Source organism: Leopardus geoffroyi, chromosome A3 (assembly GCF_018350155.1).
Source record: "Leopardus geoffroyi isolate Oge1 chromosome A3, O.geoffroyi_Oge1_pat1.0, whole genome shotgun sequence".
Classification (NCBI taxonomy): domain Eukaryota; kingdom Metazoa; phylum Chordata; class Mammalia; order Carnivora; family Felidae; genus Leopardus; species Leopardus geoffroyi.
This window is the reverse complement of record NC_059336.1, coordinates 38,856,718-38,884,705: the sequence shown is the minus strand read 5'-3', so window position 1 is coordinate 38,884,705 and position 27,988 is coordinate 38,856,718. Positions and strand designations below refer to the sequence as shown.

Here is a 27,988-nt window from a genome sequence, read left to right as displayed (position 1 = left end):
AACAGGCGTCATGAACAGGCAAACAGTGGCGAATGTCGCACAAACCAAGGTTGAGCAGAAAAAATCTGCTGGGGTTGTCTCGGGGTGGGGAAACATTCAGCGTCACCAGAGCAGAGGTTATAGGGAATGAGTTTAGACTTGTTTCGATGGCCCTAGGGAACTGCTGAAGGCTTCTGAGTGATAGCGAGCTATTAGCTAAGCTGTACAATAGGAAGATACATTCAGAGCTGATATCTGTCATAAGAGTCCAGGTGGGAAGGGAGGGGATGGAAGGAATCAAGAGTGGTCAGAGAGTTAGGGCTGCTGGGCCTTGGTGGGCTTGAGGGTAAAGGAGAAAAGACTTTAGGAGTGACTCCTCAGCTCTGACCCCAGGTGCCTGGGATACTGGTGGTGTCCTAGAAGGGAATCAAGAGACTAGGACGGGGGTAGGGTTGAGAGGGGCAGTTTGGAGGAGGGTTCAGGCTTCTCTTCAGTGGAATGAGGAGGAGAGATATAGGGCATCTCTCAGGAGCTCAGAAAGGCCTGGCCTAAGATAAAGAGTGTGGGGTCTTGTGTTGGACTGCCTGGGATCTTCCTGCTCAACCGTTTGGTAGCTCATGACCTCGAGTACAATATTCTCCCTCACTGTGATTCAGCTTTCTCATCTCTACATTGGGGATGAAAATAATGCCTGTCTCATAAAGTGTGCTGAGGATTAAACTAGAACACAGGGAGTACCCAGCACGCATGGGACCGGGGTGCTGCCTGAGGGCATGTGCGAAGGCTCCATTCGGACCTGAGCTCTGAGACTCCACCCCTGTGGAGCCCCTGACTGAACAGTAGTGAGAGCATGCAGGCCTCCTCCTGGGAAATGTGTGTCTGCAGAACCAGTGAGGGTCTCTTTCAGAGAGCACGGTCTTCAGAAACAAAGTTCAGTGAGGTGCTAGAAAATGGCTTTGTTACTATCCTTCTAGTGTGGAAGGTCATCATAATTCATGTGCCTATAGAACATACATTGACTTATTTTTATCAAACTTATGTAGATGTTCAGTGTGATGGGCATGCTCTAAATGCCTTGCAAATACTAACTCATTTAATTCTGCAATAACTCTATAAGTTGGCACTATTACCTCAGACCATTTTACATATCAGATAACTGAGGCAGTACAAGGTTAATAAATGACCTTGTGCAAATCAAGCTTTGTCCCATCTCTGCTAGGCATCTTCTGTTTGGGGTTTTATATCCTCATTCCATGTTTTTTCTTGCTCTGGAAGGTTTTTCTTGCTCTGGAATCCTCAGTGGATTGCATCAACACACTCCTTGAGCCCTGACTTCTTTTTGGGTTGAGCCAAGGGGAGGACCTGGCCAGAGACCAGGGGAAGAGAGGAGAGCGAGGTCAAGGTATTTGTTCCCGTGTCTCCTCCCTTGCTACATCCTTCTTTAGCAACAAGAGTGCTGTTGGTAACCCTCTCTACACGGCTGTGGATTGTGGTAGCCACTCCTCCCCCTGCTCCCTTCAGGCCAAGGGGCAGTAAGGGCTCCCCACTGCTCTGTACGGCCCCATACATCCCCTTCTTGGTTTCCATTCTACCCTGCTCACGCCTTTGCAAACAGACCCTCATCAAATGCTCTTCAATTATCTGTTCAGTGTGCCATGTTTGTTCGTGCCCAGAACCTGACTGATACCCAGTCCTACTTGTCTCTGTGAGTCCTCAGTCGTATCTCAGGTGTGACTTTGCACAACAGGACCCACCCTCCCAACAAAGCAAGCAGCTGCCTGTCCGTAGGGTGTGCAATATGGAGAGACCCGAGAAGCTCTCTGCCCCGCAAAGACAATCTTTGTTGCTCTACTATTTTATGTAAATGTCCCACATTTAGTCTTTAATTTTGGTGTCGGGGGAGTCAAATGCATAGTGTTTGCAGAAGGCTCCTGCGAAAGGTAGCTTGTGTGTGTGTGAAAGACTGAGGTGGAACCCCCAGGTGACACAGAATTTCCACACTGCCTCCAGTTTGTCTGAGGAGACAGGGCAAAAGTGAAGAGGCTAAGAAAGACTTTCTGGGTGACATGAAGAAGTGTGACAGAAGGAGTCTCATCTTTCTGCAATAAAGAATTGCACCCCAAAGCACGTGAAGCTATTTTTAAAAAGGAAGCTTTCACCTCACACCTGAGTAGTCACTTTTTTAAAAATTTTTTTAACGTTTATTTATTTTTGAGACAGAGCATGAATGGGGGAGGGTCAGAGAGAGAGCGAGACACAGAATCTGAAACAGGCTCCAGGCTCCGAGCGGTCAGCACAGAGCCTGACGCGGGGCTCGAACTCACGGACCGCAAGATCATGACCTGAGCCGAAGTCAGCTGCTTAACCAACTGAGCCACCCAGGCGCCCCCTGAGTAGCCACTTTTAATTTTGTCTGGTTCGTGCTTATTGTGTTTGGTCTAGCACTTTCTGGCAGATGAGGAGCAGGGTATGCCGAAAGTTTACAGAAAAATTGATGAGGTAGAGAGAGGCAGGTATAATGCCGAGAAAGTTCCCTTTTTCTCTCCATCCCTCCTTTTGCTGCAGAACTGAGATCAGCATTTCCTGACTTCTTGGGGACACTCAGTGAGGCCTGTGAGAAGAGACCCCATGCAGCCTGAGGCCCTACTGAGGCTGACTCTGTGCTCAGGGAGAGAAGTCCTGTCCCACTTCTTGCCACGGAAGCTGTGTAGCAAGCAAGGCAGACCCAGCCGGCCGCTCTGCTCAGGCTGGTCTGGGAGGCCCGGGACTGCTCTCTCCTGCTCGGACTGTATTCGGGTAGCAAGAAATGTGCTGGGAGAATTGGACCCCATAAGAGGAAAACAAAACACTTAAATGGATCCCGGGATAGGACGGCACTGCAAAAGCAAAAGGAATCACCAAAACATTAAATCAATATTTGAATAAAAAACCAAAAGGGGCGGGGGAGAAAACTCTCCTTACCAACTTCAAACAGCTTGGTGGCGTTAAACTCCTCGCTTCCCGCAAGCAGACTCACTTCGGTGGCAGCTGTCCTGAAGGTGTCTTCGATTCCTAGACACAGACAGGAGCTCATTTTTCCCTAGTTTTATGGAAAAAGTTACCCTCCACCCCCCCCCCCCCCCAGCAAATACAGAAACAAATACACCTGAACAAAGCTTTTTTGTATTCATGACCACTCCTGGGTAGGAACTTGCCAGTGGAGGAAACAGTAAAAAGCAGGTAGTAGAGCATAAAATATATTAAAACCCCAGATACCATTTGCAGCATGAAATCAGATCCAAATGTGCCTGAATTAGCCTTTTTTTTTTTTTTTACCATATTTTTATTTTTTTAGAGAGAGTGCAGTGTAAGTGGGGGAGAGGGGCAGAGGGAGAGATAGAATCTTTTTTTTTTTTTTTTTTAGAGAGAGAGAGAGATGGAGCAAGTGAGCCAGGAGCAGAGACAGAATTCCAGGAGCGGCAGAGGGAGATAGAGGGAGAGGGGGAGAGAGAGAGAGAGAGAGAGAGGCGGGGTTTACCCCAAGCAGGATTTGTGTTTACCTAAAGCGGGGCTCGAGCTCACCTGATGTAGGACTTGAACTCATGAACCATGAGACCATGACCTAAGCCAAATTCATATGCTTAATGACTGAGCCACCCAGGTGCCCCTGAATGAGTCTTAAGGAACTCATTCACTAGGCCCAGGAATGGGGTTTGGGGCAGTGGGGGACACATGTCTGCAAGGCTGTCTGTCTGCTGGTGTCAGGGTGACAAACTGAACTAGAGGCAATGGTTAATATTTTGTCTAGTGGCCAATACCAGTTTTAAGGACTGACTGGGTTAAAATTATAACTAGTCTGGTGACGTTGGGGAAGCCTCTTTACCTTTGTATGCCTCAGCTTTTGCATCTGTAAAGTGGAGAGAAATAAGTGCCCCACCTCATAGAGCTGAATGCATTCAACAAATTATGTGTAAAGAAAGCGCGGTAGTTAAGCGGTAACTGTTGGTTGAGTTTTCCCTGGTTGAGAAAACCAGTTTTCCCTGGTTGGTTGAGAGTAGCTCATTTTGAGGATGTCGCAGTCCACAACTAAAGACCAGATACCTCAAATTCTAGGACTTTCAGCATTGACAACGATGCTTCAAAGAGAATACGCCGACCTTGTCATTACTTGCTCTGAGGGACTGAACTCAGCTTGCCTCATACTTCTTGGTTCCTCTTTCATCCCCAAACTACCATTCCCATCCAGGCTTCCCTTATGGACAGGAATCCTGTGCTAGCTGAGGCATCCAAGGAGGCTGGAGTGGTGGAGAGCCTTGGTTGCCTGCTAGGTGTGACTTGATTTCCTTTAAGGGGCTCTCTCTGACTTTATGTGAGGCCCCTTGAACTTATTTGTAGGGTTGACTTAGGGGACAAACTTTTACAGGGTAATCACTGCCAGGCTGGGGAGATTGCCTGCCCCACGACTCCTTCCAGTAAGGCTGAGAATCAACAAACCAAATAAAGAAAAAGATCCTGTAAAAAAAAAAAAAAATCCTTCATGAAGCCCTGAAAACCTGGAAGGCCGAGGAACAGAGAGGCAGAAAGGATGGAAGGAGGGCAAGATCAGATGAGAAGAAAATGTATGAACAGTGCTGCTGGGCACGCTGCTCTTGGTGGTGAGAGAAAATGAGAAGGAAACATTCAAAATGGTGGCAGAGAAACATTCACAATGGTGGTCACCAGGTGGTAGACTTGGATCCGGATGCCAGCCTGGGAAAAGAAATAACAGGCAAGCCCCCAAGCCCTGACAGTAAATGCCATCTGTATCCATGACTGGCTGAGCCCCATATCCTTCCTCCTGGTGGCAGTGGAATAGTTTAATGGTTAAGAACATGGACTCTGGAGCCAGACTGCCTGGATTCACATTCAAGATTGATCACTTGTTGCTTGTGTGACTCGTACAAGTTAATCCCACGCCTGTTTCCACAGCTGTCAAGTGGGTACAATAGTAAATACTTATTTCATGAGGCTATTGCAAGGATTAAATGAAATAATGCCCCAAAAGACCTGAGAAATTGGCTTGATATTTAAGTCCTCAAACAATCCTATTCTTCATGATCTTCATTACATTTTATTTTCCTTCTTCACCATCTTCGCTTTCTTTATCTTCATCTTCGCCTTTGTTTTCTTGTTTTATCTCATCTCCATCATCATCATCTTCTTCATACTGTCCTTCTCTCCCTTCTTCCTTTTCTTCATGTATTTCTCCTCTTCCCCCTTCTCATGTTATTATTTATTGGTATATTTTGTACCCACCTAAATCCCATCACACCAGACTTCCAACTCAGCTTCATTACAGTGAGCATAGGAAAGATCGGGAAGAGCATCTTGATGGTTGCTCCATTTTCTGAAATCCACCTGCATGGCTGACATGGAGCCCAAGCTGCCGCTTGTTAAACGTCAGCCCCATTTTCTACACATGCCCCTTTGCTAACAGACACATGTCCAGTCTGATCCTTCCTCTCTCCCCTCAGAAACCCCTTTGCTCTTTCACTTCTTTTCTGTTTCAGATCTCAGCCTTATGGTCTGACAACCAAGTTTCTAGGAGTAGGAAAAGGAAGTCTGGGGGTGCAGGGATCTAGTTTTCTGCCTCTGATAGTCATCTTTCAGATGAAGCCATTTGGAATGTACAGTTTCTTGGAAGAACCTGAGATATTATTTGAAGCTGGCATTCTACCTGGCAACAGGAACACAAAAGTAAATGTAAAACTGCAGATCAGGAGCTGGTAAATTTTTTTTTGTAAAGGGGCAGAGAGTAAATGTTTTAGGCTTTGTGAGTCACATGTAGTCTTGGTTGCATATTTCTTCCCCCACCCCTACTCACCCTCCTCTCCCTCCGTTTCCTCCTCCTCTTTCTTCTCCTCCTTCTCCCCTTCCTTCTTCTTGACCCTTTAAAAATGTGTAGGCCATATAAAAACAGGCCACATTTTGACACCCAACTGCCACAGACAGTCACAATTATTCTTTTACCCCCAATGGCCTCTCTCCAATTGCAATTAGTTTAGTTTTTAAGACACTGACAATGCAGTTTAAAGGGATAATTAACTGCCAGGTTTCCTCTGTCTCCTCCCTTGGAGGCTTCAGCAACTCTCACACATCACCGACAGGGCTACCTGCATGGTTCTCCTGTATGTGGCTGTCAATCCACTCATCCTGGCTTCCTTATCAGACCACAAATGTCTGTCTGCGTCTCTTCAAGGCACAACAAATCCCACATCAAAGTCTCAAGTTAAACAGAATCCCCCCTTTAAATTAAACAAGTACACTGTGGCATTGCATTCTAGGTCATGGCTATAGCGATTGTGCATAAGGCTCAGAAAACCCATCTTTTCATCCATTCAGCTCATTATGCTTGTGTTAGCTCTTGTTGTTTCAGCCTGGTCAGAATTCTTACTAGGGAAATGGTTGTCTTTTAGAAAGTCACTTTCTCTAAGGCTTAAAAATAAGTTAAAAACTTCCCCCCGAACTTGGAGCCACTCCCCTGTGTATACCAACCTGGGCAGTTTGGACGATCACATGTCCTAGATTCTGTTGCGGTACATGCGTAGCCACAAGACCTAGTCCGTTTCTGGTTGCCGTTCCCACAGGTGACACTGCAGACAGACCAGATACTCCAGTCGCCCTCACCATCTGTGGAATCTGGAAGGGAGCCAGGGATACGGTCACCAGCCTCGCCCAAGGAGTCCCAAATCCCTCTTGTCAAGCAGCCTGCCAGTTGTCTTCTTCCATCGTTCTCACTGTTGGAGAGGACTAGATGCCAGCTGGAGGCAAAAGGCTTATGGCTCCAGGGTTCATTCTAGGGATTAGCTTCATGAGAGCAGGTCTCTGTCTGAGGTTTTGAGCACTGTGGTGGTCAGCACACAGCCAGGGCCTGACTCCTAGAAGGTGCCCGGTCAGTGGTTATTGAGAATGCCCGCATTTGTAGAGTATGGGATCATGGAATACTATGGTAGGTAGTTTTCAAAGATGGCCACCATCAGTCCTTTCCCTCCTATTATATACGAGAGAGAGAGAGAGAGAGAGAGAGAGAGAGAGAGAGAGACTGAGAGAGAGTGTTTATTTCCCCTTCTTTAAAATCTGAGCTGACTTTGGCCTTAAGAGGGCCTGGCAGCTTCTGACTTTTGCTCTAGGCAATCCGGTCACTGTGAAAGAAACTGAGGCTAAACTTGTGAATTGTGGGACACCGCATGGAGATGGAGGAGGCACATGAGGGGCTGCAAGGCACACACACGAGTGAAGCCTTGTTGAACCTTCCAGCCCTTCCCAGTGGACAGATGAACACAGTGGATGCTTAGGAGCACACCAACTGCCTAGTGGGGCCCTGCATGAACTCCTGAGCCACAGAATCATGATAAATAATAAACTGCTGGTTTTTTGTTTGTGTTTTGTTTAAAATTTTTATTTTAGAGAGAGTGAGAGTTCAAGTGGGGGAGAGGGGCAGAGGGAGAGAGAGAGAGAAAGAGAGGGAAAATCTTAAGCAGGCTCCATGCTCAGCTCAGAGTCTGATACGGGGCTTGATCTCATTACCCTGGGATCATGACCTGAGTCAAAATCACGAGTTGGATGATCAACTGACTGAGCCACCCAGGCACCCCTAAAACCATTGTTGTTTTGGGATGGTTTGTTATACAGCAGTAGATAACTGCTACATAAAGGTAGAGCTAGAAATGATCCTTTGAGGTCATCACTCAATATCTGTCCAATGAATATTTATTGATCCCCTATTATATGCCAGGCATAATTCTAGTTATGTGGGAAATATCATTAACTAAAACTTTCAAAGATTTTTTTGCCTGGTGGAACTAATATTTTAGTAAGAAGAGTCAGACAATAATCAATAAAAATGAGTAAGTTATACAGTGTATTAGAAGTCAATAAATGATAAGGAAAAAAGGAGTAGACCAAACTGGGGGGTGGGGGTGCTGAGAACGTGAGTGGTGTGAGGAAGGTTGGTATGTTATCAAGATGAAGTTCCTCTTTTAAAAGTAAAGAAACCAAGTCCTGGAGGGACTGGGGAACTTACCCAATGTCATAAGGGTAACAGAGAGGAAAGCCTGGGCCCTAGTGCTAAGCCCTTGGTCTGCACAGCATGATCCCCTCTGAAGCATCTGCACTCTGTAATACTTTCTCCTGGTTTATCCAGATCTTTCTACGGCCTTGGGGCTGCCTCCAATGCCAAACTTGGACCTACAGGCATGTGCTTTGCAGGGAAGGGGCCCTCTCTGTTCATAACAGGTCGCGGGGATTGTTATGATGTAGGCCCATCAGGAATGTAGTCCACACATGTTTCTACCTGCAGGATGGGCCCTGTGCCAGCCTCCCAGGCTGCTGTTTGCATGGCATCCACTCTGAACACTCCTCAGGCAAACACAGGGCCGCTGAGTCTCCTCAGCCCATTAAACGGAGTTGGGGAGGGGGGTGTCGTTCATGGTTGTGTCCTCTTCCCTAACCCAGAGCAGAGAGTTTGCCCACACCTTGCCTGCCCCAAGGGCCCCCATCCATTTCTTCTCTCTCCCCAAAAAGGAATCTTTTTGTATTTTGATTATCTTCTAAGAAATGGTTTTCCAGCAACACGGCCGAGCAGGTGTTTGAAACTACTGTCTTCTGTGAAGGAGTTGGCCCATTTCCCCAGTGTCAGCCTCTCCATCTCTCTTATCTCTTACTAGGCATCACCAGTAGAATTAGAGAGACAAGTTGCTTCCAGAGGGCGAAACCACCTCAGTAAGGGTGGTTGCTGCTCCCTCCAAGACCTCTGTGGTCTGGTATCTCTTGGTAATCTCCCCCCGAGAACACCAGAGCAATCATGAGATCACACTCTGGTCAGTGGGAACATCCAGGTTCAGTGGGTTATAGGCACACACTAACATACTGAACCACATCCGACACGTACCACCAAGACCAGATTTGTTGAAGGGAACAACGACAACAAAAGTCACAAGTAAAGATCGTAATGTCATTAGACTCATAAAGGGGACGGTGGGCAAGTCAGAGAAAGCTTACTAAATCAGATAAGTAGAGTTTATGTCATGGATATGCTAGATACATAATCCAGTGATGCCAAGTGGTGTAGCTGTTTTGCTCAGCCGAAGCAATGGGACCTCAACCATCTAGATCTCCTACAGCCTTTCCTTCCTGTTGCAGTAAAATGGAGAGAAATTTTGGAAAATATCTTTGACCTTTAAGATTCTAACATTAAACCCACCATGAGGCTTATATTGGAATCTTTGCACAAGGTAATTTCTGGTCTTGGTTTCTTGGATCTAAATTATTGAATGTTAATACTGTGTTGGATATGTGAAAAATGACTCCCATCATTCCTTTCCCCATATCTGCCTTTTGGTTACTCTCTTTTCCTGCCCACCCCAGCCTGGGCCACGTGACTTGCTTTGGCCAATGGGAAAATAGCAAACATGATGCAAACAGAGGCAGGAAAAGTGTTCGTGGATTAGGGTTTGCTCTCTTGACACAGAGAACTCTTCCATCACCCCCTGGGCTGGCCACCTGGGGGGTGAGGGACCAGTTAGAGAGGCCCCAGCCACCCCAGCATGCCCAGCTATTCAGCTGGGGCCCCATCATTGAGTAAAGCCATCCTAGACTATCCAGCCTCAGCCAAGCCAGCCCAGAGCTGAATGACAATTCAGGCAAAGTTCAGACTCTTTTCTTTTTTTCTTTTTTTTAAATGTTTATTTTTGAGAGACACAGAGAGGCAGAGAGAGAGCATGAGCAGAGGAGGGGCAGAGAGAGAGGGAGATAGAGAATCCCAAGTAGGTCCCATGCTGTCAGCGCTGAGCTGGATATGGGGCTTTGAACTCATGACCTGAACCCAAACCAAGAGTTGGATGCTTAACCGACTGAGCCACCCAGACACCCCAAAACTGTAGATTCTTAAGAAAGAACCCATTTGTTCTTTTAAGACACTAAATTTAGGGGTGGTTTCTTAAGCAGCAAAAGTTACCTGTTACAAATACACCATAAAATTCTCCCTAAAATATGCTCTCTAGATGGCTAGCAGAGTCTGGAACAATGAAGGGTTTATTATCCCAATAAGTGGCTCTCTTCATGGTATTATTATTTTTTTGTTTTTTTTAAAGCATAAAGAGAAAGAGAGAGAAAAAATGAGCAAGGGAGGGCCAGAGAGAAAGGGGGACAGAGGATCTGACACAGGCTCTGTGCTGACAGCAAAGAGCCTGACGTGGGTCTCGAACTCAGGAGCTGAGTTCAGATCATGACCTGATCTGAAGTCAGACAACCAACTGAGCCACAAAAGCGCCTCTTCATGTTTTTTTTTTTTTTTTTTTTTTTTTTAAATTTTTTTTTTCAACGTTTATTCATTTTTGGGACAGAGAGAGACAGAGCATGAACAGGGGAGGGGCAGAGAGAGAGGGAGACACAGAATCGGAAACAGGCTCCAGGCTCTGAGCCATCAGCCCAGAGCCTGATGCGGGGCTCAAACTCACGGACCGCAAGATCGTGACCTGGCTGAAGTCGGACGCCTAACCGACTGCGCCACCCAGGCGCCCCCTCATGTTTTTATTTTAAATGCTCACAAAGCCACTGATTTTTCCAATTTTTCAAAACATGGTCCCCCAAATCAGAAACAGAAAAGCTCCATACCCATGTGGCTAATCATTTCTATTAGGTTAGCAATGAAATGAAGCCACCTCCTAGGGCAAAGAGTGTATGTCCACTCACCACCCTGCAGGCTCCATAGCATACTGTCCCAGATAAATGTCCCAGCAAAGACCCTCCTCTTGGGTAATCTCTATTTGTTTAATGCATGCAAAGGACAGAAAGCTTTGAGGGCAGTATTCCTTTCTGCTATAGCAAAACAAGCCTGTTGTCATGTGCTCACCTGCCAGGGAGCATCGCTCAGAGCAGAAAATGAATATGAACAACAGTAACCACTAAGATGACAACAATGACAGTAAAAGACAGTCCCTGTGACATCAAAGAGTTCAATGAAGGAAGAAAACAATCCACAGGGTACTGGGCTGGAAGCTGGGTCTCAATCATGTCATTTGAAATTTTAAAGTAGTGATTAAGCAGTTTCAGGTCACTAGAGTTCTGTGGGACAGTTATAGTGTCTGGGCAACTGGAGTGATTTGGGTCTTGACTTGGTCACTGGCAAGCCTCCACCACTAATCCTAGATGAGAGTGGCTACCAATTATTGAGGGCCTGCTTTAACCAGCTTCTCTGTCTAAATACACTGATTAAACTCCTATAATAATCCTGTAAGGTAGGTAGAAACTTCCTCCTTTTATGGATAAAGAAACTGAGGCTCAGAGAGGTTAAGGGTCTTGCCTAAGGACACACAGCTCAAGCCTGGCAGATCTGGGATTAGATGTGAGGTCTCTGTGGCAGCATGCTGTTCTATATCCTGGTACTCCTGCAGCTTTAATTCTGGCCCATGTTGGCCTCTCTTTTTTAAGACACCCACTTATGTGGCCATAATTCAACATTACAAAGAAAAAGCCTCGACAAAAATCACTGTGAAATCTATTAAAATAGGACCATGACCAGTCAGAGAATTGCAAAGAACTGAGTCCCAACCCAGGTTTACAGTAAGCGATGCCTATCTGATTTCATTATATGGTTGATTCAGAACAATTTTGGCAATGGTATTCTACTATTTGACAGAAAAATATTTACTCGGATTCTTTCTTGGTCCTTGATGATACCTTAAGTGTCTACACAGAAGGTATTTAAAATGCAGCATCTCAAATTGAGTTCAACATTGAGCCAACCCGTGGTCACATCATATGCTTCCACAATCGCAACTTAGGTGTAACTAACTCCCATTGTGTATTTTAGAATTTATTCTAAAGATGCCATTAAATTCTATTTTTTTTACACCAACATTTTTTTGAAGGACTCTTTGGCCACAAACATTTAAATTATTACGAAAGATCCTCCCTTCAAAAATCCGAGATCAACTTCCACCACAAAGGCCAGCTCCTGTGGTGATTTTCACACATACTGAGGCACAGTGAGTCTTGCTGCTTTGCCACGCAGGAACCTCGCCATCCTGGGCCCTGTGTTCATTCCCTCTGTCCTTCACCACACACATCATAGGGATAAATACTTAGACATTGTTTAGTAGTTTCTTATTGATTGAAATAAAGAGCATTCAGCTCATCCGATGCTGTGTGGAATTCTGGAAATCACACATTCCTTGTGAGCCCGTCAGGGAAGTAAGTAATCATTCATTCATTCTGCATGCTACTGAGCATTTACAACATGCTCAGAGACTTGCTAGTCAAAGTGTGGTCTGAGCACTGTCAGCTTCATCTATGGCATCAGACGCTGCATTTTAAAAGACCCCAGGTTAGGGGTGCCTGAGTGGCTCAGTCAGTTAAGTGTCTGACTTCAGCTGAGGTCATGATCTCATGGTTAGTGGGTTCAAGCCCCATATCGGGCCCTGTGTTGACAGCTCAGGGCCTGGAGCCTGCTTTGGATTCTCTTATCTCCCTCTCTCTCTGCCTCTCCCCTGCTTGTGTTCGTTCTCTCTCTCTCTCTCTTTCTCTCAAAAACAAACAAACAAACAAACATTTAAAAAAAAGACCTCCAGGCTATTTGTGTGCACACTGAAACCCAAGAAGCACTCCCTTAGGGATATTTTAAGGGATGAGATTTTCTTTATAAAGTAGCAATCCTGATATCTGCTCTAAGGATGAGGAAGTTACCAAGAGATAGTCCAAACCCATGAAAGATGGGGGTTTCCAATGGCCCAGGGATGCTGTGAGATCCAGATGTGGGATACTGCACAGGTATTCTAGGCCTAGAGAGCTGGGGTGAAGGTGACAGAGGCAACCACAGGAACTGTCCTAGTAGAAGCAAATTCTATCCTCAAGATTGAAATGGACGATGTTCTTAATGTTCATGAATTTGGTAGAGTGTATTCTGTAAGAGCTTTAGATGCAAAAGTTGTTTCTAGTGGTGGTCTTCAACTTCGATGAGCATGAGAATCACCTGCTGACCTTGGCTGAGAAAAGAAAGAAACAAAAAAAGCAAAGAAAGACCAACTCCAGGTCTCACTCCTGGACACTCTACTTCAGCAGAAGGACAGCAGCATCTCTCAAACAAGGCTGCACACCGGAGTCACTCATGGAGCTTTGAAAAACTAATGCTTGGGCCTCAACCCGAGAGATCCCAGTATAACCGGTCTGAAGACAAGTCTCGGCATCAACTTTAAAAAATTGCTGGGGTGAGTATAATGAGCAACCAAGGCTGAGAACCATTGCTCTGGGATAGTGGTGCTCAGTGTACCAGAACCTCCGGAAGGCCTGTTCAAACACAGATTTTGGGGACCCCACCCCAGAGTGTCTTATTCAATAGGCCTGGGGTTGGGGCCTGAAGATCTGCATTCCCATCACAGTCTCAGGTGATGTTGATGCAGCCGATTTGGGGTTTACACTTTGAGGAATGTTGGTATAGAGAGAGACGGGGCTGGGACCAGGATTGGCATTTTATTTTCATTTTTTTTTTATGGGTATTTTTGAGAGAGACAGAGTGTGAGCAGGGAAGGGGCAGAGAGAGAGGGGAAGACACAGAATCTGAAACAGGTCCCAGGCTCCTAGCTGTCAGCACAGAGCCCAACATGGGGCTTGAACTCTGAAAGGCGAGATCATGACCTGAGACAAAGTCAGGCACCAAACCAACTGAGCCACCCATGTGCCCCAAGGATTGGCATTTTTAAACATGCAACCAAGGGATTCTGATGTGGAGGGTCTGAGCTCCATTCTTTGAAACAATGTTCTGTATGTGCTGAGCAAACAGCTTAAGCCAAAAACCAGTGGTGACATGTCAGACTGGCACCCAGGGATCCTCTGTGTTTCTCTTGCTCAACACCATGGGACTTTTCCCCCCATTTATATCTTCTAATCTAAGCATCCATTTCTATTGTCCTAAAGGATGTGCTATGTTTTATTCCCTAGAGAGGCAGAATAACACAATGGTTAAGAGAACAGATGCTGGACTCGGACCGCCTGAGATGAATCCTAGGTCTTGACACTTCAAGTCAAATTGTTTAACTTCTCTAGCCTTCAGTTTTTCCATCTGTAAAATGAGGTATCGGCCTCAAATTGCTGATTAAATAAGCTAATATATGTGAGATGCCATGAAGTGGGACTGGTGCATGGGGAGTGCTATAAAACGTTGATGATTATTCCCAGTCCTTTCTCTTAGAAACAGATAAATTGGACTTCTTCCAGAAAAGGGGGAAGGTTTGAGAAGCCTCCTGGCTGGAAAGAATATGGGAGTCCTCTTTCTGCTACTCTAGTATTTGATGTGTATCTCTACCATGGAACTGTTTTCCTCTCTCACTTAACTTTTCTCCCTTATCCACAGACGGTGAGATCCTCATTAGGGAAGACCCATGTCTTTCTAACTTTTGGATTCCCAGAGCCTAGCATGGTGGCAGACACAATGCATGATCTTCAGAAAAGGTCTTCCTGCTTTGGAAGTTGCCTGCTATCATCTATTAGCAGCAGAAATGACTCTCCAATATACAACTGGTCTTCCTACTGAGAAATGGAGGTAAGGGTGAGAAGGCAATGGTGTGAGACAAATCATCCCCATTGTATAGCATTTATTCCTAAGGCTGCGGATGGTGAAGCCACAAGAACACTGTCACGATGGGTGAATTTGTAAGATATCAGATATTCTCATAACATGAGGCAGACTGCCTGATTCCCCACAAAGCCTTGCCAGGTCTGTTTCATTTCCTCTTTTTGCACACATGAGATGTGTTTCCCAGCTTTCCTTGCATCTATGTGGGCCATATGACTACGTGTCACCAACAGAATGTGGTGTGGTGGTGTGCTAAGCAGATGTGATGTGTATCATCTCCAGGCTGAGGGGTTAAGATCATGGGTACCTTTTCTAGGCTCCCCCTGTCCCCTTGGCTGCCAGCCAAGGAGCATAACTCAGGTCCTGATGGTTTGCCGAGCTCCAACATGGAAGAAGCCTGGATCCCTGAATGACTGAGTGGAGCTGAGTTTCCCCCACTGTCTCCCACTCCGACTCAAGTGAACCATGATTTTTATTATTTAAGTCACTGAATTTGTAAGTTGTTTGTTACCTCACTTCTCCTACTCTAAAAACATGGGAAACTAGAAATCCCAACTTGGGGTCTTCACATTTATTCGTGGGGGAGCCTTACTTTGACAACCTGTGAAGCACATGTTCATGTGGATTCCCAAGGGCTGCTCCACTGCCAATGTCAAACATAACATGGTTGCCTGGTAAACAGAGGCAACTGGACACATCTCTTTTTACTAACTTGATTTTTAGTATGAATTTTTCAGTAAAATATGCAAGGAAGTTAATTTGGTGCTATCTTCACTTTTAGAAATAAAACTTTTTTGGGAAAAAAAGCAGAATGTCAAAGATCCATAACTAAAAAAAAAAAAAAATTCTCTCCTAGGATAATTGGTATGATTTAAAAATTATAGGCTTTCCAGAAAAATGTGGCTGCTGGTGCCTCCTTGGGGCTTCTGTGGAACAGTCTTTATGAAGACCAAAAACCACATACTGTAAACTGGGTTTTGCTTGGCTCCGTGTCCATTAGGCCTCATCATCCTCATTTATTCTCCCCATCAATTTTAGATCGCTGGGTGGTAAACTCACCATATTCTGGCTGGTCTTTGGTTTCAAAAGTCCGGTGGCCTGGGGCTGGACGGTCCCACCCCCTGGGGGGGTTGAGGAAGTTGCTGTCATCTGAGGTACTGTCGTACTTATAGTCTTGGTCCCCGCTGTTGGCCCTCGTCAGGGACAAGGACCTCTGCCACCAGGCCCTCCAGTCAGGGGACGGGACTGACCAGCTGGGCTTATTCTCTGGATGCTGATCTTTATCTGCTTCAGAGTCAGGACCATCCACCACCTCTATGGTGACCTGAAGAATTCAGAACAGGGCAGAGTCAATGAGGAGTTGACAGTCTCCAAACTAGGTACCCTCAGAAGAAAGTCTAAGAGAGTAGAGGGAAATGATGGCTGTGTCCCTCATAGAGGAAAGCTGAGACCACATGGTGATAAGGAATGGAAAACACCCAGGAATGGCCCAAATGAACCACATGACCAGACAGAACTGATGTACATGGGCTTCAGGTTGTGAGGAGACAGTTCATCACTAGGGTTCCTGATTTTCTGATGACTACATTGCTGGGAAGTCTTTAATTCAAGAAGCAAACATGTACTATATGTGTTTCTAAGGTGACACAAGAATAATTATAATAAAACCAAACACTTCTTGAGTACTAAATCTGTAACCAGGCACTGTTTTACATGTTCTACATATATTAATTTATTCAATCCTCATAATAACCGAATAAAGTTGGTACTACTGATTGGTCCCTATGGTTGACTGTCTGAAAAGATGGCCTCAGCAATTCATCCCATCTTTGTATTAAGAAGTGGAGGTTATTTCCTCTCCCTTTTATTCTGGCCCAGTCTTGTGACTCATTTTGTTCAGTAGAATATGGTAGGAGTGACGCTGTGACAAGCCTCATGAGGTCTTGCAACTTCCATTTTCATTCTCTTGGAATGTTCCTACCACTAGGTAAGGAAGCCTTACACATAGTGAAGAGAGAGGCCTCTTAGCAGAGAGCTGAGGTACTTCAGCCAATGGCCAGCTCCAGGGCGCCAGTCATGTGAGTAAGGCCATCTTGGATGCTCCAGCCCAGTTGGGTTACCACAGTCAATACCATGTGGACCAGAGACAAGCTCTTTTCGCTGAGCCCTGTTCAAATTCCTAACCCACAGGACCGTAGGCAATCCAGGATCATCACTTCAAGCTGTTAAATTTTGGTTGCTAGACAGCAACAGGTTAGCTTTTTGCAGAGAAGTTAACAACTTGCTGAAGGTCACACAGTGAGAGTGGCAGATGCAAACTGTCTAGCCCTAAAGCCCATGCTCTCAACAACTTTGTGACACTGACTCTCAAAAGGTAATAGAAGTACTGTCCCCTCATGCAAATAGGGGGGCAAGAAGGCCACAGAGGCTGGTGGGGACTGGCCGCCACAGGTTGTGTAGAGGTGTGAGCACAAGGTCCTCAAGAGCCGCAGTTGTGACTTTCACCCATCCCACATCCAGACTCTGTGTGCACTCCTCAACTGACCCTGAGGGTCAGAGCAGATAATCCCAGAGCCAAGGTTAGAACTTGCTCTTGGATGTACAGAGCCTAGTTTTGAAGTCACGGGGCTGGAAGAATGCAGTTTCTTGGCTCTGAGAGACAATCAACGTAGAGAAACTTGTTTAAAAAAATATAATAAAAGACTCATTGGGTTCCTTTGGCCATCACATAGCCCTTGCAACACCCCCTGGATGAGTTGTGTGCAAATGAATCAGAAACATGTGCTCCGAGTAATCAGCGCAAGATGTACTGGGCAGATGCGTTTCCAGTTTTGCCCTAACTCGACATCTGAGAGAGTTGCTGGGATGCTCTGCCAAATTGCACCAGGGTGTGCCCATCTCTGAGACAAACAGCCCCTTCCTTGTGTACTAGGAATGGGGAGGTTTGAATTCTACTCACTTTGACATTCCAAGGAGGTTGCCCAGCCTATGGTAGGCCTGGGCTATGGCCTTGTGTGGTCCAGACACAAGGTCAAGGGTATGACCATCAGTCCCAGAGTATCCTCGGGCTACAGGAAGCCAAGTGAATCTTTTTCTGGTGTGGGATACCTAGAAGGGCATCATTGGCTTTATTCCATGCCACCATCATCTCCAGCCTGGTAAGCATCTCTTGCATATTAATAAATAATTATGGAATGTTTAGTAGTCTTCCAGAAAGGAAAAAAGGGAAGAGAAGAACAGGAATACCTCATACATCTTATATCACTGCTGTTTGTTGCAAAGGCTGGTTGCTGGAGAGTGACTGGGACCCACATGCAGCCCTGGGAGGACAGGTGCCCCTGGAATGCACAGCTGGGTGGTGCAGAACTGAGCCAGGTAGTGACAGGGCAATGTTGAGCCTTCAGAGACATAACCTTTCTCTTCTGCAGTCTCGTTCCCCTCTGCCTACAGACTGAACGACTGAGCCGCAACAATCATCTGTAAGGCTATTAAGGGTCTCAGAGGGGAGAAGCTGCCAAGAGCCAGGCAAGCCTGCAATTATGGTAATGAAATCAGTCTCTGGGTAGAAGATAAGGGGGAACGTGCCCAACGGTTTTGGTATTCCATTTGTATTCAGACTGGAGTCGAAGGGATTGCCTAAGCAGACGTGCCCTGCAATTTCTCCAAGCTGGGAATAAAAACAATTTCATGTTTTAAGCTATTACCGTCAATACGATTTTCCCCCCAAACTGTTGCTCAGGTCCAAACAAAATAGATTTGTTGCCTGGCCAGGCAATAAGTAGCAAAATACGAATTTACTCCAAAAACCATATCGATGACTGAATCTTAACAGCTTAGAGGTTTCTTTTTCCCCTTTAGTTTCTGGCCACAGCCCCAACTGAATTAAAAACAAAACAAAACAAACAAAAAAAACAAAAACACACATAAATCTTAAACCCACCCTTCCCTGCAGTTAATAATGTGGAAATCTCATACTGATATCAGAAGAAGAAATCTAATCTTGAACCTGAAATTTTATAGGCATCCAATTAAAGAAACTTAATGAGCATGATCAGTGGCTTCTTGGATGGCAGAGATTAGTTTTATATTTCCTGTTGCTCTCATTCTTATTTACATGTTCTTCAGCATCAAAGAATGTGTGGATAAAGATGCCTTAAACAATAATCAATGTGACAGGCTGAAGATATGGGAGTATAGCAGATTTCCAAGCCAAAAAAGATGCTAGATCTTACTATCTTTTCTGTTTCTTAATATGCATAATTGATGTGCTTTAGTATATTTATTTTTTCTGTACTTTTCCACACCATGAATCAAGAGAGTACAAGAAAGAGAACTCTTTTAAAAGACCCAAGTCCAACTTCTGGCAGGAACTTGTCAGCTCCAAAAAAAAAAAAAAAAAAAAAAAAGTCCGAAATAAGTGTCGATTTGGGGAATTCTGTCCAAAATTGGGAAGTGAGGATAAGATCCTATGGAGTGGTACCAGCTTCTTTCCTTCTCTTGATAGTTATTTGTTAGAAACAAACTCTTTACAGTAACTTGCTCTGAAAAGCACTTTTCATAGAGAAACTAACACATTTCTCAGTCTATTGGTTAATAAACTAATGACTCTGTGACTATATAAGTTTTGACCTCTCAACTCAGGAGAATCTTCTAGAATCTTTTAACTCAGTCCTCTAGGCCTGGAGACCTCTGGTGATTAGGCAGGTGTGGGTTGGTATTTCCCAGACAGGAAAATGAACCCTGTATGGTGAAGTGATTTCCTCAAGAGCACAGAGCATCCAGACAAGGAAATAATCTCCAGTGAAGAGTTAGGTCCCAGATTATGCTCTCCCTCCTTCCATGACAAATGCAGCAGAAAGAACACAAAATGGACTAAGGAAGTATATAATCTCTGCCTCTCAGACTCACCGATGCTCCAAAACACAACTATAGTAACCCAGTGGTTACCAGTAACTGTGGTTAGTACTTTGAGGTTTGCAGTGTGCTTGCCCAAACATTGTTGCTTGTTCTTCACTAGTTAGATCTGAATTTCAGGCACAGAAACTGGATTGGAGAATTCAAGTTCCTGAGGGGAACAGCAACGTGCAGAGCTGGTCTCAAAACTAGTTCTTGTGATTCCCAGTTATTTTTTTTTAAGTTTATCTATTTATTTTCAGAGAGAGAGAGAAAGAGAAAGAAAGAGAGAAAATGCAAGTGGGGGAGGGGAAGAAAGAGAGGGAGAGAGAGAAACCCAAGCAGAATCTGTGCTGTCAGTGCAGAGCCCTATGTGGGGCTCGATCTCACAAACTGTGAAATCATGACCTGGGCTGAAATCAAGAGCCAGACTTAACCAACAGAGCCACCCAGATGCTCCTGATTCCCAGTTATTTTATACATGTTTCCTCTGTCATCTTAATCCACTATCATCACCAACCTGAATCTACCCATTTGGGGACACTTACCATATACCTGTCTCTGTGTTAAATGCTTCACGTGGATGATCTCATTTAATTCCCACAACAAACCTTCTTTTGTTCAGTATTGTACTACAGAGGTACTCATGGGTAATATTATCACCCTCATTTTATAGATAAGGACACTGAGGCATAGAGAGGTCAAGTCACCTGCATGAAACCATAGAGACCAAGCCTGGTAGATTCAAGGGTGATGCCTGATCCAATGCAGCTCAGTGTTCTGGACAACATGCTCCCATGAGAATCTTAACAATATAGGCTTGTCCACATAGCTGTGTGGGCCCATGTCTTGGGCACAGAATTTCTTGTTTCTTCCTCAGTCAGACCTGCCATTCCAAAAGTATTTTAGAGAAAAAGGAGGCGGGGAAATCACAAGTAGTAGCCCTGCCCAACTCATCTGATTGTATCTTGTGGCACTCAAGAGGCCTATGACCATGTAAATAAGTCTGTGCAAGTAAAAAAAAAAAAAGAACTTTGGGTGACTATTTTAAGTCTCCCTCAATTGGAAAAAAGAAATAAGTATATTGGTTGAAACTAATACTAATTTCGGCTTGATCCAGAAAAGAGAAGTATTTGTTTGTGAATAGCTACTATGGTAATGAAGTGATGCAGTAAGACTAGTAATGAGTTTATTTTAGAGACTTTTGTCTTTGCTATCTGACCATCAGCTGCAGACCAAAAAACCCAGCCAACAATACTAAAGTTCAAGTCTAACTTGTCCTGGGGGAATTTCCTTTCTTTATGAATGATTTATTTATTTATTTTTAACAAAACCCAACTTCTAGAATTGTTTCAAATTTAATATGGAGATTGTGTTCAGGAGTTTGAGGCTCTTTCTTTCTAATTTGTACATTGTTGTCTTTTCTTTTTCCCACTCACTTCCACAGCCCTAAACCAGTCCCACCTGGCTTGGAGGGGTGGGGTGGAGGTGGGGTGAAAAAATCTCCAAAAATCCAGGCTTTTTAAAGGATTTCCCTTCCTAAAAGTTAAGAGGTCCAAGAGGGATGTGACAGGCTTGCACAGGCTCAGCAATATCACTTTGCAAAGGTGTGGGCTATTTGGCAAGAGGGACAGCAGACCCTAGTCCTGGAGCGTGGGAAACTCTTCCAGACACTGGATGGATTGGGGGGGGGGGGGGCTGTTCAGAGAGAGGGGTATCACATTCCTGTTCAGCTCCCCGGATTCAGAGCAGGACAGCTAGGTGTGGGGGTGAAGGGCAGGTTGCCAGGGGAGGGGGGAAGACAAGGCCAGGGGCCCTAGCAGCGGAAGCTGACCCACTGATGCGCCCTTCACCTTCTTCACTCTCCTCCCCAGAGAGACAAAATGCTTTGATGGCCTGGGTGATCAGTGGGGCTGTCTGCTTGGCTGAACCACCTCGCATCAAACCAGTGCATTTCAACAAAAGGGCGGTGCTCTAAGGAAGGGGCAAGGGCTGCCAGCACAGAAACCATCACCCCCTTTTAGAAAGCACCTCATTTTTAAAGGACCACCAGGGCACTGGTTTACTCAAGTGCAGTGGTGCATGGGGCTGCAGGGTATGGCGCTGTGTGTGTCTGTGTGTGTGAGAGTGTGTGTGAGCATGCGTGCTAGTGTACTCACACGCAGACCTAGGATGGGGCGCTCAGGGATGGCAGCTGCTTCGTTCTTTCTTTGAAATCTTTCTGAGTGACCCTTGTGGTCTTCCAGAAAGAAGAGGCCAGAAACACGGCTCAATTTTCTTTTCTGTCAGGCCAACAGGTCATCAGATCAACAAAACATAGGCTGCTCGCCCCTTTCTACCGCCTGAGGAAGGCTAACAGACACGGGGATTGCACAAAGCAGAAGTGGAGTGGCCCATTCAGGCAGTGGACAGAAAAGTGGTAGTAGCTTAATCTTCATGGGCTTTGGACTCTACACGTATCTGGGCTAGAGTACCATTAAATCTTTAATTCATTCTGCCCATAACCCTGATATTTGCAGCTTTGGGGAGACCTATGTTCTTGGGAGTTACGGTGATCTTTGCTGTCCAAAGGGCAACTCAGAAAGGTATGAGGTCCTGAAAAAGCAGCCCTGGCCTCTTTCCACTCTGTGCTCTAAAGCATCCCTTTCAGAAGCAGCACCTGGAGGAGAACTTTTTGCTCTTGAGCTGGGGTGGTGGTAAGACAGAGTGAAAACAAAGCACTGATTGTTTCTTTCCACCTGTTGTAAGTCTATGTAAACAGGTGGCTTGGGGTCTGAGAGGACACAAGAACAAATAATTTCCATCTCTGCTGTCATTCCTTTCTGACAGTGCACAGGGAAGCTGCATTTTACGAAAGTGCCAGAAGCTTTGCCAGAATCTGGTGTTTGGCCTTTTCATAACTCACCTCCATTTATTCTTTGCTCCTTGGTTCATTCTAGTTCTCTCCACATCCACCAACTCCAGCAGCCCCTCACCTCAGGAAGCTAAGTGGAACTGTTCCAGAGCATTCTCTCCTTCCCATCCAGCCAAACAACACAGTTGAGGGTGATTTAAAATGAATTGTAACCTTGGGTGTTCTATTGACCTCATGCACAGATCCATCATGCACTTCGCGGTTGCCCTGTCCTTCTTTTTGAAAAAGTAATCTGGGTTCCCCAGGTCTAAGGATCTCAACCACTATTCTTCCCTGACATTTAGGTTCATGTTTTAAAAAGGCCCAAGTGAGGTCTGGGGATTTCCAGACTGATGGATTTATCTGGGAGAGAAGGAGGGGGGAACTTGAAAGTGTTGCCCCAAATTTGGTTCTTAGGTAGAGCCCCATGCACTTAGTAACCTTCCAGTGAGAGGATGCTCTCCCTGTAGCCTTCAGTTCGCCTGCATCTGGGTCTTTTCTTGTAGCTTTACCTAAGAAACTCTTAAATCTATTACATTAATAGCTCAATCCTCAGCATTAAGCCCTATACTACATTTCCCACCTCTGGGGGAATAAAAAGGTGAGCCACAACAAACCTAAAATTGTTTGGAGCATGGCCTAAGCTCCCCTGGAGTGAAGGTAGTCTGGTCCTGAAATCATAAATTCTATAAAAAAGGAAGAAATCACTTCCTGTAGAGGAAGGCCTGATGGGGAGCACTGTCGAGCAACAGTAAGGAAATGTCTGCACCTTTTTTGCCAATCTGCACCTCCCTCAAGAAGATCCTCTGTTCTTTAGCAGAGAGCCATGCAGCCACTTCCTAGAGAGAGAGGAGTGGAGCAAAAGGCCTGTTTTTCTAATTAATCAATTAGAACAATAGAAGACTCATTGGAAATGTTAAGAGGCGCATGATGTGATTTCTGTGTATGAGTTGTCAAAGAATTACCCCCAGAGCATTGTTCACTTCTAGACCCTCAACATTATCCTGCCCTATTTCTTCCCATCTATGCAGACCTGTTCATAATGGAACATAGCATTTTTTTTCTCTCTCGCCTCTGTCTCCATGATCCCTTTGGCACTGTCTTAAGTGGTAGCTGCGACCTTCATATGCATGTCATTTCCTGGAGGGAGAAGGTCTTACATTTCTTAATTTCCCATAACCTAACACAGCACTTTATACACAGTAGGGGCTGGTCAACATTCTAACGGAGGTGTATTCTCCGTGACATTTCTTAGCCACTATGACACTGGTATGATGAGCAAAACAACTCTGACCAAGGAAATCTGATCTAAAGTGGTGTCATGCACAGAATGTTAGTTAATTAAGGATCAAGAGCTATGAGGTCAAGTTCAGGAACTTTCTGCCATGTAAGCTAATTGGAATTTGAAGCAGATAGGAAGAATACAAAAATGCTGCCCTTCCCCCAAATGAAAAGAATTGAGAACAAAGCTTAAAAGTATGGAAGCAGGCAAATGAGGACAGGAGCTACAACAGGGACTAGGTTGCCAGGGGTGGGTGAGCCTTCCTTGGTTATCATGGCTACCATCTTTGGGAAGACACAGAAGGAATTACAAGCAAAATTCAAAATTAGGAGTTTGTCTATGAAACATGGATTTGTAGGGTGAGTACTTCTGGGAGCCCAAGAGCCTACATTTGAGCTGCAACCACTGTTTACTAGACATATGACCTTGGGCAAACCAAATAGGAACTTACTGAGTACCTGTTGCATTATTGATAATGGAAAATGATGTGTGCTTCAGCTCCTTCATGAGAGTGTTGGAAGAGTCAAATCATATCAACATTTGCTTTGTAAAGCATTCTATTTCAGTGTAGATGAGTTATTTTTAATCCCAGGTACCCTTTTCCCTAACCTGCCATTCTCTTCAGCTTCTTCCCATCCCATCTTAGCGGTACTGATTCATCTCTCTCCCAGGAACTTCTGTTCTCCCCTCCCTTTCTTTTATCCATTTTTTAAAATCAGTCGTTTACATTTTAGAGCAACTGAAGTGTTGTCACCTCCTGAGGGGGTTGCTGGTGTCCAAGGCAAGCTAAGAGGCATTTGTGAGAGGGCCTTCCTGAGTACTTTTGAAACCCTACTATGATTTGTCTAGTGCAACCACGTGTTAGATGGGCCCTTTTCTAGAGCTACCATATTTCATCAATTTCAGGGCATCTTATTTTGTTTTGCTTTTACAATTCAACAGCTCTGAAATCAGGATGTATTGTAGTCATTGGTGTTTTCTTTTTTTTAGTGGTTCATGAAATAATGGTTCCTCTCACAATCAAGGGTGTTACACAGATGAAATACAACACTGTTCTCATAGAGATAAAATGATCGTAAATAGGATTCATTAGGGGTTAAGGAGGAAAATGAGGTAAGGCAGTGGTTGCTTTGGAATCAGGTCAGGACACAAAGAGACAGATTGTTTCATTTTCTTCCACCTTTCAACTCTCTAGCATTACCTGGATATTTGGATTCTGCCCATTTATATCAGCTTTGGAAAGATCTGGAAAGTTTGGTAGATCAAGGAGAAAGGATCTGGGGCCATCTCTTTGTAGGGAAGGGTGCCCAGCGTCTTGCCGGAATCGCTGTCTGGGGAAGGGTTGGTGTGCAGCCTGGTGGTCCAGATGCTCCCCTGGTGCTTCTTTGGAGAGAGAAAAGCTGGTTTCTGATGTAGAGTCAGTTTCCACGTGGAGGTTATTCTAAAACAAACAGACAAGCAAATGAATAAATGAATATGAGGCACATGATTTAAAAATACCAGCCTTAACAGTCCATTAAGTTCCGGAGCAAAGACCATTCCAGTGGCTGGAATTAAACCAGGATGGCATTTCCAACTCATTTTCATTCCCTCTGGTTTATTTACTCCATCTTCAAAACGCCAAATCATCAAGAAACATTTCCCAGGCTGCTACCTGGGAATTTTCTGAGGGCTAATGAGTTATGGACTATATATTCCATTAAAGCACATCAACACAAAAGTGCTATTTTGAAGGGAAGAGGTATTCATTCAGAACTGCAATCAAATTATGGTTTCTTTCTCACAGCTTCAATTAATTAACCACTCTGGCATTAGTTATAGCGCCAGTGTCCAGAGCTCATTTCGTCCGTGCAGGCCATGCAACAAAAGATCCGACTAAACTGGATAAAATACTTGAGTCAAATCATTGAATATATCCATCCATTGATCCATCCATCGATCCATCTCTCCACCCATCCCTATGCGTTTCCCCATCCTATCCATCCATGCAACCATGTATCCATCCATCCAGTCAACAAGGGTCAACCACATGTTAAGCACAGGAGATAGAGCCATGACCAAGACATAGGCCCTATTCTTTTAATGTGTACAACTACTATGACAGATCAGATCAGAGGGTGGTGACTGGTAAGAAGGAAGAAGAACATGATAGTGGCCAGGGACAACATTCGATGGGTTTCTGGAGAAAACCTCCTTGGGAAGGTGAGACTTGAACACCTGCAACAATCTGGGGAAGGAACATTCTCAAAGAGGAAACAGTAAGTAAGACAGTCCTGAGCTGGGGATGAACTTGGCCCATGTGAGAGACAGAAAGAAGGCCAATGAGGCTGGTATGGAGTGAGGGAGGGAAGATGGCATGGGATGAGGAGGAAGAGACAGGGATAGAAAAAGAAAAGTGACAAGAAGGCATTTTGAAATTTAATGCCTTTATTCTGCAAAGAAAAGTGCAAGTCTGTTGTTTCTCTCAGCTAGTAAAAAAATGTCTCTATTTAGTTGTCTTTTGGGGGAAATTTTTCTAGTGATTGAAGGGTGTAAAAGTTGTTGGACTTCTTTCCTAAACCAGCCCTTCTTCTCCTCTCATTCTCCCTGGACTTCTCACTGGAGGTTTCCTCCATCCCGTCAGGGATGGCATTTTCATGTTTACTGGTGAAGGGAGATGTAGAGATAGAATTTCACCAGCGTTTGGGTCAGTGGTTAATGCTTTTGTTATTCTTGGGCATGTTCTGGGGTTTTGGAGTGTATATTCCAGCACACTGTCTCCACACGCACTCCCTGCCCCCACCGCAGTGCCTTTGACCCTGCCAAAGGGTTACATCTGGTATCAAAACACTCCTGACTCTGAGTACCAAAGGTCAAGAATGGCCAGGGGATGGAACACATGCAGCAGATAAATATCTTCTTAGAGAGCTAACCTGAGGGAATGGATTTTTCCTGTATCTCTTTAAACAGGAATAGTTCTGAGGAATAAACTTGCTGGTGCAGGGACCACCTTTGTGAATGTTCCAAGAGGCCAAGTGCAATTCTGAGACAGCCTGTCTTCTGTCTCCTTAAAACCTGCAGTTATAGAGTTACAGAGCGGGGAAGCTGGCTGCTCCTCATCATGTTTTTGCTTGCCCTCCCTTTTTGCTCAAGAAATGTGGCCAAGGGCTGTGTCTTTGTTCACCTTTCCAGCCACCTCTCTGCCATGGTTTTTGTCTCCTGGCACATCCTTGCAAAGGGAGTTGCCCTGGCATACCCAAGCATTGCTCAGTGCAATGAGGGCCAAATGTATTATGCTGAGACTGAGCCTAGCACATGGAGAGAGGGGGTGGGGGAGGGGAGGGGAAGGGATGGAAGGGGGGAGAGGGGGGAGGGGAGAGAGAGAGAGAGAGAGAGAGAGAGAGAGAGAAGCATGCTAAGTCTTCCCTCAATATGAGTTCTCTATCATTGTTCCCTTGCTCTACTTCCGGGATCCCCAACCCTAAAACTTCTGCAACAGTGTTAGGGAACACAGTTGGATTCTCATGGAGAATTTCTTGCAGCAGATTTGTGAGTATAAGTCTCAGAGGGGACCAAGATTTGCTTGTCAATTGCTTCCGGAATCGCTTGAGAATCCAGCCCTAACTTCGTTGTAGTTACTGGGACATACTGCTTAACTGGGTTAAAAATGGAGCTCTCTTTCCTTTACCCTGTGATGAAGTACACTTTCTACTCCTAAAACTCACATTTTAGAGGAAGAGATAGGAAAGGCTGTTTGGCATTTTGCTTAGACGGCTGAAAAACCAAGGACTGAATCTGAGTGGTTTCTTGCTCTGAGTCTGGAATTTTCTTGATAGGAGATACACCACCACAGAGTGATCCTGGTTTAGCCACGAACCAAGAAACCCATTAAACATTCTATGGCTCAATGATCCTCCATGTAAAACAGTCCCATGCTGTCCCAGCAGGATGGTTAAGACAACTCAGTTGGGTTGTTGTCTACACATGAGAAAAAAAGAGAAGTTTAGAGTTAGGGCAATCGGCTGGCCAGCTCAGGCCACAAGCTCCTCTGCCGGGAATAGATTGGGGCTAGAGTATGTTTTGGCTTGAGTTCTGCACACAATTGTGGCATTTCTCCATCTTTTCCCGATCCCCCTGCCCACCCCCCAAACAAGTTCAGTGTTTGTAAAGCATTTGGAAGATTGTAAGTAATAAAGAAATACTAATCACAATCTCTGAATATCTGAATTATCCTTGTGTCTTTATCAAAACATATTTAACTGGAAACCTTGGCTCCCTGCAATGGGCAAGCTCCCAAATTTCCAGAAACTGGAAGCCCTGGGGAAGGTTGTCTTACAACACCTCCTATAAAATGAAACTCCACTCTATTCAATCA

General features: G+C 45.0%; 1 protein-coding gene across 1 annotated transcript in view; it reads right to left on the bottom strand.

Annotated features, from left to right (window-relative positions):
- Window positions 1-27,988, bottom strand: part of ISM1 (isthmin 1) — a 74,607-nt gene that overhangs the window by 2,546 nt on the left and 44,073 nt on the right. The window contains exons 2-5 of the mRNA XM_045445326.1: window positions 24,836-25,075; window positions 15,626-15,890; window positions 6,493-6,636; window positions 2,941-3,030 (exon numbers count right to left, since the gene is read on the bottom strand). Of these exons, the coding sequence (XP_045301282.1) occupies window positions 2,941-3,030; window positions 6,493-6,636; window positions 15,626-15,890; window positions 24,836-25,075 (739 nt within the window). The remainder of the gene's footprint in view (window positions 1-2,940; window positions 3,031-6,492; window positions 6,637-15,625; window positions 15,891-24,835; window positions 25,076-27,988) is intronic.